The 19542-nt window shown below is 49.1% G+C and overlaps 1 protein-coding gene across 5 annotated transcripts in view; it reads left to right on the top strand.

Annotated features, from left to right (window-relative positions):
- LOC106745134 overlaps positions 1-19542 on the top strand; it is a 69177-nt gene that overhangs the window by 38777 nt on the left and 10858 nt on the right. For 3 of the 5 annotated variants that reach the window (XM_014620437.1, XM_014620436.1, XM_014620434.1), the window contains 2 exons: positions 3103-3209; positions 18427-18568. In XM_014620437.1, the coding sequence (XP_014475923.1) occupies positions 3103-3209; positions 18427-18568 (249 nt within the window). Of the gene's footprint in view, positions 1-3102; positions 3210-7918; positions 8026-18426; positions 18569-19542 lie in introns of all 5 variants that reach the window. The other 2 variants (XM_014620438.1, XM_014620435.1) reach the window with 1 other exon arrangement.

Genomic DNA, 19542 nt, shown 5'->3' with positions numbered 1-19542 from the left:
CCGCGTCAAACCGCGCCGAACAGACTTCGACGTGAGTCTTTAAACTTCCAGGAACCACGTTGTCTTCGCGGCGGCTCGTATTTATTTTACACGTTCCGCGTCGCGCGCGCATTTCGTTATCGAGGAACTGTCGGCGCAACTATGATCAATAGTCCCTCCGTACGGGGTTCACCGTGGAAACGCGTCCTGGGAATACAGCTCTATAAATAAGTCACAAAATTCATCTACGTACACGTATCCGTACCCAATATTTTTGTACTTTTACACATCGCCGGATAGGCGGGGGGGGGGAGGGGATGGCACGAGGATAGATTACGCAAGGAGAGAAGGTCAGGAGTCGGGCGGGATACGCGCTCGTATAACGACGTGATACATTCGGCTGTGATAATAATAATCTTCGCGATACTATCGATTTAACGACGATCGTCGGGCGGGTGGGGGCGGCGCGGGAGAGGCAGGGAGGGGTGGGAAAGGGGAAACCGCTCATTCAATAAACGTGTTATTCTCGCGAATTCAAACAAGCCCTCGCCGGTGCGAGATAATCTCACGAATTAATATTATGCGCTCGATAATCGCTATTGACATTTATACATTTATTTGTTGCGGAATTATAGCTCGAACTTCGCGTCTGATTATCGCGCGGGTGTTTCGCCGACGTCAACCCGTTGGAAATAACGCCGGCTGTTGTTCGAGAGATGTTTTGATGCCATAAGAGTATCGATACTAATATTGAGACGGGCATCTAATCAATATTAGTGATACTAGACATTAGTGATACCAGTACTATAATTCGAAGAAATCACGAATATCGAAGGGAAATATCGATGGGAAAATACCTGGCGTTGAAAACAAAAAAATAACGACGCCGATATAACCATTATATCAGTAGTATCACAACATCCCTTCGACAACGTTCGACACCGCATAAATTGGATCAGGCGGTACATCGGACCGATGAAAAATAAACGCGCTCTTGCGTGTGTTTACGTGTTACACGACGAGTGAGCTCCGGTTAGCACGCACGGCTGCTGGTGTTCGGCGTTAATGAGATATCCGCGTGAAACGCGGCCGTTTCGAGGAGCGAAACCGTCCCCGTCGTCGTCGGGTTGCTTGTTGCAGCGAACGCTAAATGCATAACGCCCGCGCGGTTTAGGCACGTCATTATAACAGCCGTCTAATCTCACGTTTGCGCATCTTGCGTCAATCCGTCGGTGTGTCCGCGCCGTCGCTCCCGCCGTAATTAATTAAGTCTCGCTATGCGAGATATCTCCGTGTGAGCACACGCGCACGTCCGCGCTCCCTAACGCGCGAGCTTTGCATCTCGATCTTATTAGCCGAAAGCGCTCGCATATATAGCGGATAATATAAATGCTGTGTATGTACGCGATATATATTGGCGGCTGGAGGAGTTACGTGCGCGGGAGCTTCGTAAAAGCCGGCCCGATAAAACCCGGAGCCAGCCGGTCGGTTAATGAAAATCAACGTTAATTAATATCACGGCATTACGTATAGACCGTGTATAGTCCGATATAGTTCGGGGCTGGAAAGGGGGCACTCCGATAAACCGGCCGATCGATACGCGCGTTCAATTAGTCCGGCATTAGCATATTACGGATGTGTATTCTTTTTCCCCCTTTTGCCGCCGGCCCCGATAAATGACTGCGAACGACGCGTGTTTGCGAGTGTTTCGCGATTAATTAACCGATCGCCTCGTCAAAGGACGGAGAGATATTAATAATTTCTTCTCTATCTTTCTCTCTCTCTCTCTCTCTCCAAGCCGCGTTTCCGACGGGCCGCGACGACGTAGTGCGCGCTGAACGAGCGCGGGACGGAGGAGCGCCCGACGGCCCTGATTCGCGCTATTAGCGGGCACGTAGCGCAAATTAATCGGCGAGTATTAATATCTCGAGATATTTTCCTCGTTTTCGCCGGCGTAATTCAGCCTCGTGCGGCGCAATTAGCGATTCGAAATGAGCGCAGCAGCTGCAGCGATTGTTACGTATTCGCGCTCGCGCCCGGAAGAGAGCGACGTGAATCGTTTCGACTCGCGCAAGCGCGAGGAATATCGGCGCGTGACACTGAAGTATTTCCGATGGCAGTCGTATATCCCGTGCCGAAAATACCGTGATTAATTTAACGTCCCGAGTGATGTTGAGTAGTTAGTCCGTGGGGCCGCAGCGCGCCCAAGAAGCGACGACGGATGCGGAATAATCCGCGGCTAAGTGGGACACAGGCAGAGAACATGGCGATGTGCAGTGGCGACGATGTAGATGCGAGGAACATACAAGCGAAGTCTTCGGCAAGCAAGCAGGGCCCCGATCTCGTCTTCTCTGAGCGAACGAAAGATGTATGCCAGGTTCCGCGGACTCGAGTCCGACGAGAGCTCGGGGGTGAGAGACTCGCTCAAGTGGCTTGAATATCGGCTGTCGCCGCCGTCGATACCGCGCTATCAGGCAATCAACTTTCTCGTTAGCGGCTTGATCGATGACCGGTCGCTTCAATTAGAAGGTCGTTTGTCCGGCGCGTACGAAAAATTTCGCCATCGACTCGATCAATAGCGACCTGCACGCCCGATTCGTCGGTCGTTCGTTGGTCGATCGGTCGGTCGGTCTTCGCAACATCGGAAAAATCCAGCAAGGAATGGGGACCGTCTGACGAACGGTCGATTCTAGAAAAGAAAATCCCCGAGCTCTCGCCCACGGAGATCACCTGGCCAGCGATCGTTCCGCGACCTTCGCACCTTTTTAATACTTCGCCGACAAATTCAAATTTGTTAAAGGTCAGAATGAAATTCGACAGCTCAAAAAGAAACACACCGTTTTTGCTTATGCACTTCGGGGACGAAAATCGGTCCGTTTTACCCATCGTCTTTTCGCTCTTTTTCGCGACCTCCAACCTTGCCAAAAGAAGAAAAAGAAAGAAATTAACTTTTTCGTGGCCGGGATGATTTCCTCCCACGAGGACGTATAAAGACGGCGAAGTGCGCGTTTTTCGCGACGATAGGAGACGCGAGACAATTTGACGGGGCGCGATAGAAGCAGATAGGACGAGATCGCGGCCGTTGGCACAGCTCATGTGAAAGAAAGTCTCGTCGGAGTTTAGGTCAGTCTTCGGGGTCGACGAGCAGGCGCACGCGGGTCACATGATGTCGGTGGAGCAGTCGGTTTTGGACGGTACCAGCAAGTGGTCGGCGAAGATCGCTATTACAGGTTTGTGGGCAGCTCGCGCTCGCCGGTACCTAAACTCTGGTCTTTTGCACTCCCGAATGCGACGAGCGCAGCATCACGGTCCTATACATGATACCGTTACATATGTGTACTGCGTTTGCCTTACATATTTTGATATTGTGCAGCGACACACTGCTGTCTCCCCATACACCCGCGGATATATATGTATACGTATGGAATCGTTTCATATATACTATATATATAAGCCATATATATTATATACAACAATTTTATACATATACGTAGAACCACACGATTGCGTTTGTCTCTCATTATATTGTCGTTATTATTGTCATTTATACTTCGTACGATCAGATCTGGCGACTGGTAACTGTCAGACACTGGTGGCTGCCGCGCGCTGTGTTGTATTGATTGCCATGGGCACATCATTAACATTGTATTGCGATTGACCACCCTCCCCCCACCCCCCGTCCTTAATACCATTGTTGAAAGACGCCTGACCGTCGTACGATAACTGCAATATTACGCTGATCCGCCGTCATTACATCACATTACCGTTCGAGCCGCTGTAAATGGCAGACTATACGTAATCATTACCTTATACCGTCTTGACGATACTTCATTTCTCGGACCGACTATTTCCGTCTCTCAATAACGACGAATACATCGCCGGTACCGCGTACGATGGACGGGCTACTTTCGCAAGCGGCAACTCCCAGTCCTCGAAACGTCACGTTCCCGCAACTACTCGAGAGTCCCTCCGCCAACACAGACAGACAACCACCACCACCACTACTATTATTACTGGTATGTGTGCGCGTGTACGCTATGCTGCTGTTACGTGTATGTTGCTGCGTTTTTATGATCTACATTTGCCGCTGGATGTGACGGTATTGCGCGCTGATCATTAGTGTACACCATTAATTGGACATTTGCCGGCATTTCCGCTTCCTGTCCCCCCCCCCTTTTTTTCCCCTGCCCACCGGTACGGCTCTACTCCAATTTCACGGCAATCCGGTCGCCGCTGTATGCGACCGGTCCGGTTTCGACGAGCCGATCGGCGAAATCGAGTTTGCACGGCTCCTCGCATCAGTTCGCGCTCGTGACGATTCGCTGTAGTCGTCATCTCTCTCTCTCTCTCTCTTTCTCCTCCACGGAGCGAAGCGCATGACAGTCTCGCGTTTCAGCGGACAAAATGGAATCGGCCCCGGCGATTTTCCAGAGACAACATCTCGATTAGCCGGCTGCAGCCGCTCGGGGGCCGGAATATTTCCGGAAGCCCCTTTCGCTCGCCGAGCGGAGCTAATCGCCGCTCGTTAACAAAAATCATTCCGATTCTCTCTTTCCCTCTCCCGACCGGCGCGCCCCGATTCGGCCGGGGTGAACGTTTGGCCTTTGCTTATGCGACGACACGTCGAGATGTGTGCGGGTTTCCACGGCGGGCTCGTGCCGCCGCGTGTCGTGCGGTCGTGCTGGTCAGGTATCACGCGATGTGCCCCCTTCCCCCGTCCGAGGGAATTCAATCGAAAGTCCATTAAGGTCACGTGGCAACTTGTTGTGGCGGCAAGTATGTGCCGTTGCCATTGTCTAAGGTAAACTCGGGGCCGCGGCTATAGTATCGGAGCTGCCATGAGCGAGTCCCTGACCGATAGGCCAATACCACACACGGCTACGTCTATCGAATGCAATCTACCAACCACCTGTAATCTTCGGCATATCGGGGACGGCCGCGCTTCCTGCCGCGAGATGAGCGAGCGCCGCCTCCCACCGGCGAGCGCGCTCATCGATCATCGCCTCGTCGATCGAATCGCTCGTCAGCTCACTCTGAATCGACCTGTAGCTCGCCCCCGAGTGGAAATAGGTCTTGCGTGTCGAAGACGAGGGGAAGGAAATGAATTCGTCTTGCGCGTTCTCTCTCGCTCTGAATGTCAGATCTCTTACGTAGACATGCGATGGTTCCCGAGTTGGACGCGTTTCCTTCATTGCGATGAAGGGGAAGAGGAAATATGTCTATGTCCCGTGACGGACGAGAAAAATACATTCTCACATTGGTGTCACATCGTATGCAGTATAAATCGCGCACGTGGATTATAGATGGTGTAGTTCGCCGGACAGACACGCGCACAGTGGGTCAGTACGGTGCGTGTAGTTTTGCCGTGCAGAAGTTGAGCATAGTTTCTTTGTGCAAAGTGTGGCCTCGTGGAAGTTACTTGGCTGTTGAGGAAATACCATCAAGTATACATTGTTTATCCGCCTCGCATAAACAAACCGGAGCGCTCTGCGTGGCGTATCGATCGACTTCTCTTCGCGATTATTAGAGAATAGAGAATAGAGAACACGCGAATAGAGTATCGCCGCGAAAAACGGCGGGAGAGGAAGGAGGGGGACGCGTGATCGAGGAAAAAGTTTCGCCGAAGTAAGCGGGGTAAGAGGGTGTACGGCTCTCTACCCCCTTTTGTATTCGCCGTCTCCGTTCCAATGTAACGCGATGCCCGGAACCATTGTGCCCTCGAATCAAAGGGAAAAGAATTGCTTTCTTCCATCGTCCGTCTCGCCGCCGGTGGCAGCAAAAGTAACGTTACGCGCGGCTATTACAAGGCGAACTTACGAGAGGAAGGTCTGGATTTCAAGGAGTCCTGCGACAAGGAGTCGCAGAAAAGCCGAAAATAAAGGACACGTGGCTTTTTTTCTCGTAAATGCTTTCTCGCTCATTCAGGGGTTGAACCGACTCCCTTGAAACTAATTTCACAGATTTGATTATGAGAAAATGTCTTTGAAGTCGTAGCAGAGGTACAGAAGGGAAAGTTTTGTACAAAAGTTTTGCGCTACTTGATGTACAACATTCCCCGAGATCGCATTTGTGATCGCACGAGTTGCAAACGCCGTGCTATAAGTAGTTACGGACGCACGTGGACGGACGGAACGCGACACAGGCGTCGGCTGACCGCAGCGTGCTTGTAACTACTTATAGCGCGGCGTTTGCAACTCGTACATTTCAAAAATGCGATCTTGGATGATGACTTTATCGTAAGAAGTCGAATGAGTGAGAGACACGTTTTTCTTACGAATTCCTTCTCGTTTGGAGGTCGAAGCAACCCCTCAAAGTTAATTCCGTGTGTCTACATATATTTCATTATGAGAGAATTATAAGATAATTTGTATAATGTATCCAAGACTCGTCAAAATCGACGGAAGACACTTCGAGGTCGCTCCTTGTTAATAGCACTTCGCCCGCAAGAAATTTAACGGTAACGTTGACCGATGGCCGGCAAGAGAGTTTCGATCCGCCGGCGCTCCCTTAGTTTCGATACACGAAGACGTCCATCGCGATGAAATTGAATTACCTCGGAGTGTATGCGAAATTATTCATAAAACTCGACTGCACACAAAATTACATTTTAATTTATAATTTTGTGCGGAGTCTCCGGACGACGTGGAAGCGAGGCGGGAGTTTCGATCACGAACGAAAAATGGCCGCGATTATTCTTCGATGGAGGAGAAGCAAATTAGATTCTCTAAAGTTAATAGTGACAGGAGGGGGGGGGGGAGAGGGAGAGTTAAACGAGTTTGGGTATTCCCGGCTGCGCGAGCCAGCAAAAAAATCTGAAAATTCTAATCGACGATTTAATTCCTTTTCCTGTCGCGACAGCGATAGAGACATGCATATTCCCGGCTGTTGTCGTATCGTCGCTCGTTCTAAACTCTAAACGATTATTACCGGGACAAGAAGTCGGCGTAAGTCCCGAGTTGGCGATGGGCCACGTAAGTCGAGCAACAAGTCTTCTTATTCTAGGCCGACGCGGACGTCGTCCGGTCAACCCGACCGTACAAAACGATGCTAATTCCACGATCGCGAAATAAGTTAACAGGTAGCGACAGAGAGGTTCCCGTCACGGTACAAAATTCAATCCCCTTTGCCCGAAGATGCTTCGCCAATCGACCGATAGATAAATCGATCGAACGATCCGCCTTCCTCGCGCATCCCGTGCGCCCCAGGCAACTCCGACGAGAGTCCCGATGGTATTCCGTTGTACAAAACGCACACTCACGATTCTCGAGAATCGCTCTCTTCAATTTCGCCCACTACGCTCCATTCGTCGGATCCTCGGGTTCGTCGATTTTCCTCGATGTAAATACGATCCACGACGTTGTCTTCGGTCGACCTCGGCGACGTTTTCATCTTTCGCTCTCGGCGTCCATCCTGTTCGTGCTCGAGTTTCGTTTGCCGAACTCGCGCGAAATCCGCGCGAGAGGTTCGCGGAAGAGACAGTTCCCGGGCTACACGGTTGATCCCCCGCGGATTGAGGGCGGATTTGAAACACGCGTTGCTTTCACACTCCGCCGAGACACACCGGCAAATCCCACACGGAAAAGAGGGAGAGAGAGAGAGAGAGAGAGATAGAGGTCGAAGAAGGAAACAATACCCCTGATCCTGGCTGCGCGAATGTACATCCACCCTTGCTATAGTGTACTAGGCTGAATATGAGCGCCGCTGCTGGATGGCGTTGGATGATTATCGACGATCTCCCCGCCTCGCCACGATCCTACGTCCTTCGGTGGCCTCCGTAAGACACCTCCCGAGAGAGGAGAGATCCCCCTCGCGCCAGTCTCTCGGCGAGAGCGCGCGAACGGAGTAACGCGGCGACGGCGACGAAGATGGATGGAGGAGGGGTAGTCGAAAGAGGTTGTCGAAGGACGATCCGATGACGAGGACATTGTCTTCTTTTCAGCACGACGTTTTCAGTCGACCCGGATACGCACATAGACAGCCTCGAGCAGGCCGAACAGATCGTCCTTGAGGGTACCAGCAAGTGGTCCTGCAAGATCGCCATCACAGGTGACACGATACTGATAAGCCTTAGTGCGTTTAATGATCACTCATCCATGATCTCGATACGAAAATCTTGTGCAAATAAACGGTCCGCCGAAATTCGTGTGCCACTTTAACACGGGAATATGTTGAAATTGATTTACGAATATGTGTTAAATTAAACGTATTCACCGTGTTGAAGTAACGTGAGCGTTTTAGCGGAGCGCGATTTACAGAAAATTTTTCACTCCGTGACGACAATCAACACCCACACGGTTCTGTATCACATAACACACGGCGCTTGCGAGAGACACACACGTACTATAACACGTGACACGAAAACTCGATCTCGACTTAGTGCGATTAGAAAATTTCCCGACGATCGTCAGACCGGCAGGAGAGCCAGATAGAAATAAGAAAAGGAGAGAAATCAAGGAAATATATCTTTGTATGTTTGAATAGCTTACGAGACAACGTAAATTAGAGAGCAAATATGAGAGAAAATTTTCTAATCACCGAGACACGCGGGATGCACATCGCGTGCGCACCTCGCTCTCCGTTGTTCATGCATCTCCACTCGACGAATATCGAGTCCGACATCCGTTGGGAAACAAGAAGTCCGAATTCGTCCGGCGATCCGTGACCGGGAGCGAGGCGCGCCGTTATTTTGCATCCCGTGTACGCGCATCTCGATAAGCACGGTCTCTCGCATCTCTCGATTCTCCATCACAGAAAGGTCTCTCTGTGTCACAAAGCACAGGAGAGGAGGGCAGGAGGGTGGCAGAAAGCAACACGATGTACGAAGAGAATATCGTCGCACGCCCCGCAGTCGCACTTCTCGTTGCGCACTTCGAATTGCGCGACTGGGGGGAATTCACGACATGCGATCGATGCACTTCGTGTGCCGGACGAAGTCGAACTTGGAGGATCGATCAAGCCTCGGCGCGTGTGTCCGTCTGGATCTCGCCTTGCTGTTGCCCTCTCTTTCTCTCCCTCTCCTCTATCTATCTATCTATCTATTTATCTATCTCTAGCTATCTAACTACGTAGCTATCTGTCTCTCTCTCTCTCTTTCTCACAAAGTTCGGCAACATATTAAATTCAAACGGTAGCCTTGTCGCGCTCGCAGCTACACAACGAGAACTACAACAATTTGCGACTCGCGAGACCAAAGTTTGCACTCTCCACAGTAGCGAGCGCGCAGGACACGCTCCGCCGTCGGCGTTACAACGAAGACAATTTCGAATGTGTGTATGTGTATATGTATGTACATAACCCGCGGACCTCGCCGATCTATCCCGGTTGTCCAGTGCTGTAACATAACGAGCGATAGTCCGCGAATTGTGTCATTTATACGCGACGGAGTAGTAACTAAAACCCCTCTCGACCTGTCGCGCGCGATCCTCGTGTTTACAGAGAGCGGCGACTTTTATTCCCCCCCCCCCCTCCCGCCCGTTNNCCCCTCCCGCCCGTTTACCGGGGAGGATTTTTATCGGAACGTCGGTCGCTGTAACGCGACGCCAATAAAAGTGACAAGCCCGCGGTGCAACTTCGTGCCGCATTACAGGCGTAGCGTGTGTCGTAGAAAATTACAGCTCGCCACGGCCGTTTGAAATTGCAATCGCGGTGCATCGCCGCTCGCGAACGGGAGTCGGGCTGTGCATACATACGTATGTACGCGCTACTCGTGGAAGGATCGATAGTTCAACGTACAGACCGCTGTAAATGCCGAGGCTCTGCGGCCAGCCTCCACGGTCCATTCATATCGGTGCGCGCGCGGAACAGACGCACTTCTTGCCCGCTCACGGACAGAGATCGGCGCGAGACGATGTTTGTTAACTCTCTAACGGCAAGGTAAATTTCCGAGAAAATGGGGTCGGACTACGGCTATGTTCATTTTCCATGCAATCAATGTACCCTCGAGATTTCTTGGGGCGAGTCTTGGACCAGAGTGGCAGTATTTTCACTCGCCTCAAGTGAGTTTTCACTTCACAAGCGAGCGAAAACTTACCCCAAGCAGAGTGAAAATACCGCCACTCTCAAGTTAGAAGTTGCTCCGGGAAATTTAGAGAGTACAAAAGGGAAGAGAAGTAAATAATAACATGAGACATTTCTTAAGAAGGGAAACAGTGCGGGCATGCTGTAAAATAAACGAGCCGCATCCGAGCCCGATCTCATCGTCAGGGGATTAATTGGCGAAGAACCCGCGATGTACGTTCTTCAACGCCGAGACAGCGTCGCTCCATCGTATTGCGATCGAAATCCCGCCGAGATACGAGATTGACGGCTTGCCTGTTCGCGGATTTTTATAGCGCGGAGAAACGGAGCGCAAACGATGTATGCCGATTGACGTGGATCGCGGCCAATATAGGGACAGGGTGCGGGATACGATCGGGGACGTCACGTCGGGTGGCGAAAGCGTCGAAAGCTCGCGCGAAGTAAAATAAGAGAGAGCTCGTCGTCAAACAAACGGAAGGAGGGGAGAGAAATGGGGAAAACCCCCGATGGAATTCGATATTCTTACGTCGTTTCCGCAACTGCCGCCAACGAAATCCGCGGATGGAGATGAGTCTCGTCTTCCTCCTCCCCCTCATCTTCTTCTTCATCTCTCGGAGGAGCGCGTGCAGCTGCATTCCCATCGCTGGGATTCGCATATTGAGCCGACTCGAGGGATAAACTTAAGACCATGGCACACGCAAAAACGTAAGACTGAAGCAGTAAGAAAACTGATCAAGTAGATTATTCTCGGCCTTACGGCCGAAGGATAATCAACTGTAATTGGTCATTTACAGTTACTTACTGTTTGTCTTACTGCTTACGTTTTTCGGTGTGTTACGGCCCTTTAGACAGTGACATATAAAAACGTGAACAGTGAGGCTTAAGCAGAAAAGAAACTACTGACTAACCGGTATATTTGCTTAGATTTACGTATTCCAAAAGACGGTAAAAGCGACGATAAATTTAACCCTGAGCAGAAGTAATTAGGCTTTCAGTCACACTGAAAGTGGATTTGGTAATGAGTCACTAAAATTTGGTGAATATTTACCGACCAAATGTTTGATTAACGCAACCTAATAATTTAGTTTCGCATACTAAATATAGAACATACGGTATTACAGTACTGAATTACTGTATATACAGTATACCGAACTAAATTATTTGATTGCAGTAATCAAATATTCGGTCGGCAAATATTCTACAGTACTTATTTATATATATTTATATATATTTTAAGATTTATAAATATCTATTTATATATATTTTAATACCTATTACTAAATTCTTTTTTCAATGCAGTTGAGATCCCAGTCACTTCTGTCTAAAGTCAAATTTATTGCCTTTCATCGTCTTTCAGAATATATAAACCTAAAGAAATATACCGATTAGTTGGTCAATTTCCTTATTACTTACGTTTTGCTGGTTAAGTTTTTTATATACTATCGGCCTTATTCGCGAGATTTGCGAATAAGGCCGATAGTATGTAAAAAATTCACGGCAACTCGCTTGTGTTATTTCAACGTCGGAAGTCCTCGACCGCGATCGTGACGCATCACAGACCGTTCTCACTTTGCGGCTGAATTCCGTTGTTATCGTTCGTGTGTTTTCGCGCTTCGCCGAGATCGATACGATGATTGCCAATCGCTCGCGACCGGCGTCGAAAATCGCGTATTCCACCTCGCGAGGAGGAAGTGCTGCTCTTGGAAGAGCCGCGCAAAATTTATCGTGGACTCCATCTCGCGTAATAACGCAATAATAAAGAGAGAGACGAACGAACGTCGGGAGAAGGACACTTAATTATGAATGATCAGGCGGAGAGGTAGATAAGGACGACGCGATATTCCGCGCGGAGCGTACGTATTAAAAGGCGCGAAAAAGTCGATAAGCAGTGAGCACTGCAACTGCAAGCTGCAGCGAAACTTTTTTGCCTTTCAAAAGCCGAGGTATCCAGGAGCGCTCTCTCTCTCGTAGCCCGTCGCTAACAGCGGAAGTAGCGCGAAAAAAGAGAAAAGGGGTCGAAGGTATGAAAAAGGGAGGTTACGGTTGTCCCGGTGAAACGGAGATAAGTAAATAGGACGCGGCGTATGGGGAACAAAAAGGAAGGAGAGGAAGGCGCGAAAAAAAGGTGGGAAAGAACCGAGAAGAAAATCGGCGGAATGGTCTGTTTTAGACAGCGCCTCTCCTCTCTCCCCCTTTCTCTCTCTTCCTCTTAACCTTTTTATTTCATCCTTCGCTATTTCCTCCCCCGCACGTTGCGAATACATAGACGCGCGCACTTTCGAACAGAAAGCCGAGCTTTGAATAATTAGAGAAAGGACGGGAAGAAGGCGAGGGAAAATCGAGACAATTTCTCGGCTGAGAAGTAACTTCGCACTGCGGGAAATCGCCGTGGTACGTCGTCGAGCTCGGTCAGTCAGTCAGTCAGTCGGTCGGTCGGTCATGCCACCCTTTGCGCGGTTCTGATAATGATATTGGGGGAGGGGGGGAGTGGAGTTGAAAGAAACGAGAGCCGAGGACGACGGACGGGCCGTGTATCGACCCGCGACGAAACGTTACACACGTACACGTACATATATTCGAGGCTCTTTTTTGCACGACGAGAAGGACCGTGCCGGCGCAGTTCGGACCGTTAAAACAAATGAATGTCGAAGTTCAAACACGAGTACACACGGCATGGAGTGCCGAATCGTTCAATCTGCCTTCGCAAACGCGAGAACCTATTTTTAATTTCTCGGCGTTTTCCACGTGCGACTCGCTCGAAGGGGATAATCCGATCGTGCGCGATATATATATATATATAGAGAGAGAGAGAGAGAGAGGAGGAGAAAGATCGAGTTCGACCGCGACGAGCCGGCGCCCCGGAGAGCCGCGACGGGCAATGTGAGCGACGATAAGGGTACGGAGATCGAAGGAAATGAGAGTGGCGAGCGAAGGGGGCGGGGTGGTTGACGGTCGACGAGAGAGAGGCGGAACGGTAACAGTCGGCGCCGCTTCCTCTTCCGCCCCAGTAATCAAATCTCTTGACTCGCCTGGATTAAAATAGCTACGATCCGACGGTCCGAACCGGGCGGGCCATGCGGTCCCGAGGTTTGTCTCCGGAGAGTGGACGACGAACTCCTCGAAGAGCATCATACGTTATTCGTACTCCCGCGGGTGGAAGCATCCCTTTGACGAGCGATCCCTTTGAAGCGGCAAGTAAACGAGTAAAAAGCGCGTAATCGGTAGCCGCAGTGTGATCAATTAAAAATGAATGCACCCCGGCGCGTCTGCGAACCCCTTCGCTTAAGCTAAGCTCGCGCCTCTGTCTGTGTGTGTGTGTATGTACGTGTGTATGTACGCGTGCGTGCGCGCGCCAGTGCGCCGCGTTTGAGCGTACGCGAGCCGCGCGAGATTGGACGGCGGAGTTCGGCTTAACATGTGGAGAATCGATACGCGCTGATAACGATCAACCTCATAACGCACACGCAAACGGGAAATTATACGCTCGATACCGATGATAATTGCGACACGTTATACGCATCGCGGTCACTCGCGGCGCAACGATGGATACGACGTTTCCCTTTGCCGTGTTTTTTTCCTTCCTCCCTCCCCAACCCCCTACCGTTCTATTTTTCTTTTTCAGCCCTCCTTTGCATTAGCGGTGCGCGAATCGCAACGCGGGACGTTTCATCAAAGGGCGCGCATCGCGCGTGATATTACGTGCCTCGGCCGCACGATTTCCGGTGATTTGAGAATTCATTTCGCGAAATGTCGAGTTTTATATTAGTAGCAATAATAATAACGGGTCGCGTAGAACTCACTTGACGACACAAAGCATATACGACGCATTTGGGGCTCTTTTTTTCCCTTTCTCTCTCTCTCTCTCTCCCCCTCCTTCCTCTCTCCTCTCGTATATTGTTTAATGGCAGGAAATTTTCGACGTGCTGTCGATAAATCCGACTATATTCCCGTAATGGATTTATATACGCGATTTCGCGCGTTTCCCACGGTATCTCGCGCGATTCGCGCCGGCCCCGCCGGCGTATCTTAAATGCATCGCTCGGCCGAACGAGCGGCCGTCGCGCGACGCACGTCGATGCTCGGACCCGATAACGTGTATTTTCACTCGTCATATGCTCGCGTCGCTAATTGTTAAATTAATGAAGTGCAGCGCGGCACGATTTACATCAAGCCGATGGAATACGATTACACACGATCATGCGATGCGCCGTACACACACGCGCGCACAATGAACACACGTTGCAGCGCGGTCCGTCCGCGAATTACAACACAACATACAGAGGGACACGCACACACACCCATACACACTCTCACACGGATACCCGGGCCTCCGAGACTCTCGACATCTCACCAAGTGGATTGTGGCGATGACTCGATGATTAATGAGATTAGGTATGAAATCGACATTCGTCGAGGGCAGGAAGCATCGGCGATCGTCCCACTGCAATCGGCGGTGCGACTCAAAAGAGTTAGTAGCATGGGCATGTGTGTCTGTCCGTCGCTCCGAATCGCAGCACGTTAACTCTCTATATCTATATATATATATATAGATATAGAGAGTTAACGTGCTGCGATTCGGAGCGACGGACAGACACACATGCCCATGCTACTAACTCTTTTGAGTCGCACCGCCGATTGCAGTGGGACGATCGCCGATGCTTCCTGCCCTCGACGAATGTCGATTTCATACCTAATCTCATTAATCATCGAGNTATATATATATATATATATATATAAATATATATATATATATATATATATATAGATATAGAGATATATAGATATATACATATCTACCTGTTTACTCCGAATACTCTCCTTTTATGTCTCTACGTTCACATGTCTATATGTATGCGCCCATGTATGTATGTATGTTACACATATATACCACACACACACACATACATACGTGCGTGTTGTCAGGGCGCGGGAGTTCGCGAGGTTTCACGGCAAGCTTTCCTACCGGGGAGGGAGAGGATCGTTTAAATCGCCGTCGAGCGGTCAACTGACGGGCCAACCGTCAATTGCCTTGATGACGTGAATAGTCGAGTGGAGATTTTGTTTATCGCTTATCGTGTGGCTGGGCTTGTTAAAAAACAAAGTTGAAGCTTGCGGAAGGAGGTTCTCGCCGTGAAACTGGAATCGCGAATCGCAATCTCACGCGCTCCGCGCATCGTCACGGTACACGACAACGCGATCCACACGCCGAGCTTCTGCACGCTTTCTTCAGGTGGCTGTCACAATATACGTATATATCCGGGTAGAAATTAATCGGGACGTGTACCCCAGGTCTGTAATGGCTCTAGGTAAGCATGTCCCCAAAATAAACCTGCCTTCGTTGGGCCTAAATACGGCTAAGAAAGGCAAATTCTGAATGGAATCTCGCGAATAGGTCTTGTACGACCACTAACTGTAAATGTCTCTAAAGGATGTGTTCATAAGATTCAGGACCTAGTTAGCCAGTTCTTGAAATAGTTTAAAATGAGGTCTCAAAGAGACTTAAGTGAAATTCACTATAATAAATTCGAAATAAGACCAAATTAACTAACTTTGATTTTGGTTCTCAAAAATAGTGCTTATAAGTAGAAAACTTAACACAAACAGGCTACATCCGCATTTGAATTTTTTTATAAATCGATACACAGAAAAGAAATAGCTTTAAATCAATGATAGGCATTCTTATATATAAGTAAGAATGTTACAATATTCTTGGAAGATTTTTAGTCTTGATTTGATTGAATTTGCATTGATGCAGGTATTATTTGAATTCACGAACGTTACATTTCTGTGTAGGACTTAAGTGGGCTTGTGCTTTATGGGGCCTAGATACAAGTGGGGGCAAATTATATAACGCTTTTTCAGTCCCCGTTTTAAATTTCTATCCAGGTATATATACATATATATATATGATGTATATATGCATATATGTGTATATACATATATACATATCGTGTGTGTCCGGCCGATGAATGTTGAGCCTCTGCATGCATCTATGTGGGAGGCACAGAATTTTTATTCGCAACTCCGCCATGACACGTGATGTGTATGCGACAAATCGCACGAACAACACAACACCTGCCACGTCGCATCGCGATAAATGTCCGTTAAGAGCCACCAATCGATTCGCCCGATTGATGTATTCCGATTGATTCGGCGCTCGCGACCCCCGGTGTGACGCGTACGCTCGCGTCTCACGTCGGAATCGAGTATTCACCGCGAGAGTTGTTGTTTCTCCGCTCCCCCCCCCCCCCCCCCCCCCCNNCCCCCCCCCCCCCCCGAAGTCAAGTAGATTCTCCCGATTGCGAGAATTTCACCGGGGAAGACGAACCGCGCTATTTAATAACGGAGGATACAACGGGGAAGCGCATCGGCTTCTTAATCTCGCGAATACTTGCCCCGACAAAAGCCCCGCGGGATTCGCCGAGTTTCCGAGAGCTGGCTGTTTTTTAATTAAATTCTCATATAAAGCGGTTTCTCATATTTATTCATACTAACAGCACGCGGCGCACGTGCAAATAGATGAATATGAAACGCTCGGGCTGAAAAGTTTCCTCTAAATAACCGGGCTGACCGCCGTTCATGAACGTCGGAAGAATCGTCGTATCGGCGATGTGTGGCGAGAAATCGAAGCGGGCCCCCGAGAGGCTATTCGTATCGACACGTAGCTTCGTATCGGCGCGACGAAAATCTGAATTTCCATCGGTCCGTCCCTCAAAAGTCCGCGGCCGTATCAGATTGCGAGCGAACGGGTGATTAATTACTGTTTCACGTCGTCGCTACTTTTATCGTCGGTCATCTCGCGGGTTACGCGACTCGGTTGGCTCTTCATCGGTGCTGATCGTCCTAGAATCCGCGAACGTAAGCGGAGGATTAACGGCGACGGAGAATGCGTATAAAATACGCATACGTCGTCGAATTGGAATCAGTCGCAGGGTAGTAAAATTTTATTGCTTCGCGTTCGGTGGCGCGCTCACGGCCTCGTGTCCGAGCCGTAACCATGCGTCTGCGGTCGATTGTTCGCTGGTCGATCCGAAACGAATCGTCCGGGAGTGATACGACGAGCCCACAGGATGGATCGTAAATCCCCGGCTCGTTTATCGGCCCGCTGCTTCTTGAGCAACGCGAATCAGCCATTCCCTCGGAGGCCTCGCCGAGTCGCGAATTCGAAATTCTGCGCCTTGGCGGAATGGCTGACTTCTCGGTTGAAGTCAACGTTTTACGCCTTAAGTCTTTGTCTTTGAGTAACGCCCAACGACTGCCTTGTATCTTGAATCTTAACTCATTTCGGGCCGGGCTGTAAAAATACTGAGATCTGTGCGATCCAAGCATCGTTTTCAAGACAATTGGGGTCCGAGGAACTCAAAACCTAAGATCAGAATTTTCCGACCAGCCGTTTTTTTTTTTCTAGAAAATAGCCGGAATATCTACCTTGAGTGATACTTGGTATACATCTGGTGAATCATAACGGGAATAGTCGTTATCGATGAACTTTTAGCAACGGTATCTTGTCATTGTTTTTTTTTAATTTTTACAGTTTTTAAATAATGAATTAAAAAGATGTGTTTTGCAAGGTTACTTTCCAGCCCCACCTACTGTCAGAGATGATAGGTGGTAGCCAGGTGAAATTATTTCCTGAAAGGCAAACGTCCAAATTATATTTCAGTAACAAGATATAGGCCATAACTTTAGTAACCTAATCATAAATAAAAAAATGTTGGAAGATAGATAAATTTGCTGTTCTTATTTAGGAACAAAGAAACGAAGTGGGTTAACTTAAAAAGCTGTTTTTTTTTGTGACTGATGTGACAAACCGTAAAATGAAAAAGTAAACAAACGATAATGTAGACAAAGATTAGGGCATGAAACGTTGTTTTAAAATTACAAGTCAGCCATTCCGCTGAAGCCCTGTCTCTCGCGTTCGTTACGTCTCCGTGTCGGATTTTCGTCGCGTCGTCGCGCCCCGCGAACTCCCTCGGCCTCACCATCACCGAGAGAGGATGGATTCACGGGGAAGTCCGGCAGGAATTATTCGACGGACGCGCGCGTGTCGTTATTCGCGTTCGCGCGCCCATAATAATAAAAATAAATGCGAATTTACGGCGCCACGTGTTTTCGCGCGGTGCCGCGCGAACAGATGTTCCGCCGGACGTTCGATTTTGTTAGCTTTATTGGGCGAAGCCGGTCGACAGTCGCCTTCTTGGACACCAGCCAGCTGGCGAGCCTCGGCGAAGCTAACGTTTACGTTCGATGGTATTGTCTCTCATGGTAATCGCATTACGGATATCGCTGGAGCGAAATCGCAAATTTACGGTTCGCGGAGGAACGAGAACTTAGGCTCTCCGGTACGCCTCCCCCCGGGTCGTGCGTACTCCAGGCACTCCAGGGCCGAGCAGTCTTGGTGGTCTAACACTATTCTTCCACCGTGCTTAGTGATCAGCGCCCAGGGACTAATCGCCAAAGATAAGAGCGGCACATCCGATCCCTACGTGACGGTTCAAGTCGGTAAAGTAAAGAAGCGCACGAGGACCATGCCGCGAGAGCTGAATCCAGTGTGGCATGAGAAGTTCTACTTGTAAGTAACCGCCGACAACTTGGCCGGCAACTCCCGCGAAATGCATAATTTCACGTCGTCTTCAATCCCGTTAGCGAATTTCTCGCCGCTCGTTCTAACGAGCGACGACGCATTGTCGATTTTAAAGGGAGCCGCACGGTATCGCCCGGAGCGAGACCGCGAGAGGGAGAGACGATTGTTGAAAAAGCCGTGCACGCGTTGGAATTGCGCTCGAAATTTCTTGAAGTGACATCTCATGGGAGAGGAAAAGTTCAGCCGAGGTAACGATGGAAATACCGCCGCGCTCGGAATCGCGAGAGCTCGCGCGCCCTTCGCTCAAACCGCAGAGTGGATTCTTAATCCGCGCCGAGTGAGAGTTTCTGCCGATTAAAGTGAATTTACTCCGGGAGGACGGTGGAGTTACATCAGATTCAATCTTCAATTTCGAGTGAAAGTAGTCCAATTGATTTACAAAGCTCTGAAGGTATACAGGAAGATAGGACATATTCATTCGATGATTCGGAGAGAATTCGACAAGAATTCACTCTCTATGATTCCGAGTGAGAGAAAATAACTTATACAAGTGAAAAGTTAATCGGATTTGGGAGTCACTCTGTTTTCCAAGTGGAAATTCACTCCAAGAAATTTAGAGAGTCGTAAAACCGTCTCTCCCGTCGATCGATTAAGAAACGTTGAAAGCCGTGGGGCGAGGGACTAATTTCCAAGACGGCCCGAGTCGAAATTTTGATCCTACTTTCGACCTGAAAATTCCATTTAACGCCTACTTTAATATTCTGAAGCCTGTATAAACATGTTTGATTCTATTTAACATAAAGCTTCTATTTAAAATCTGTAAATTCTATTTGTATGATTCGCTGGTCCTACTGTGATATTTCTCAATTCTTCTTTATTTTTTATATTATATGAATAAATCAAATGTAAATAAATTGAAACTTTTCTTTTTTAATTATTTTTGAATTCTGTCACAATTAGTT

The sequence above is a fragment of the Dinoponera quadriceps genome, unplaced genomic scaffold (genome assembly GCF_001313825.1).
Source record: "Dinoponera quadriceps isolate SergipeBrazil2010 unplaced genomic scaffold, ASM131382v1 scaffold1425, whole genome shotgun sequence".
Lineage (NCBI taxonomy): Eukaryota > Metazoa > Arthropoda > Insecta > Hymenoptera > Formicidae > Dinoponera > Dinoponera quadriceps.
The sequence above is the reverse complement of the archived record's forward strand: the minus strand, read 5'-3'. Positions and strand labels throughout refer to the sequence as shown.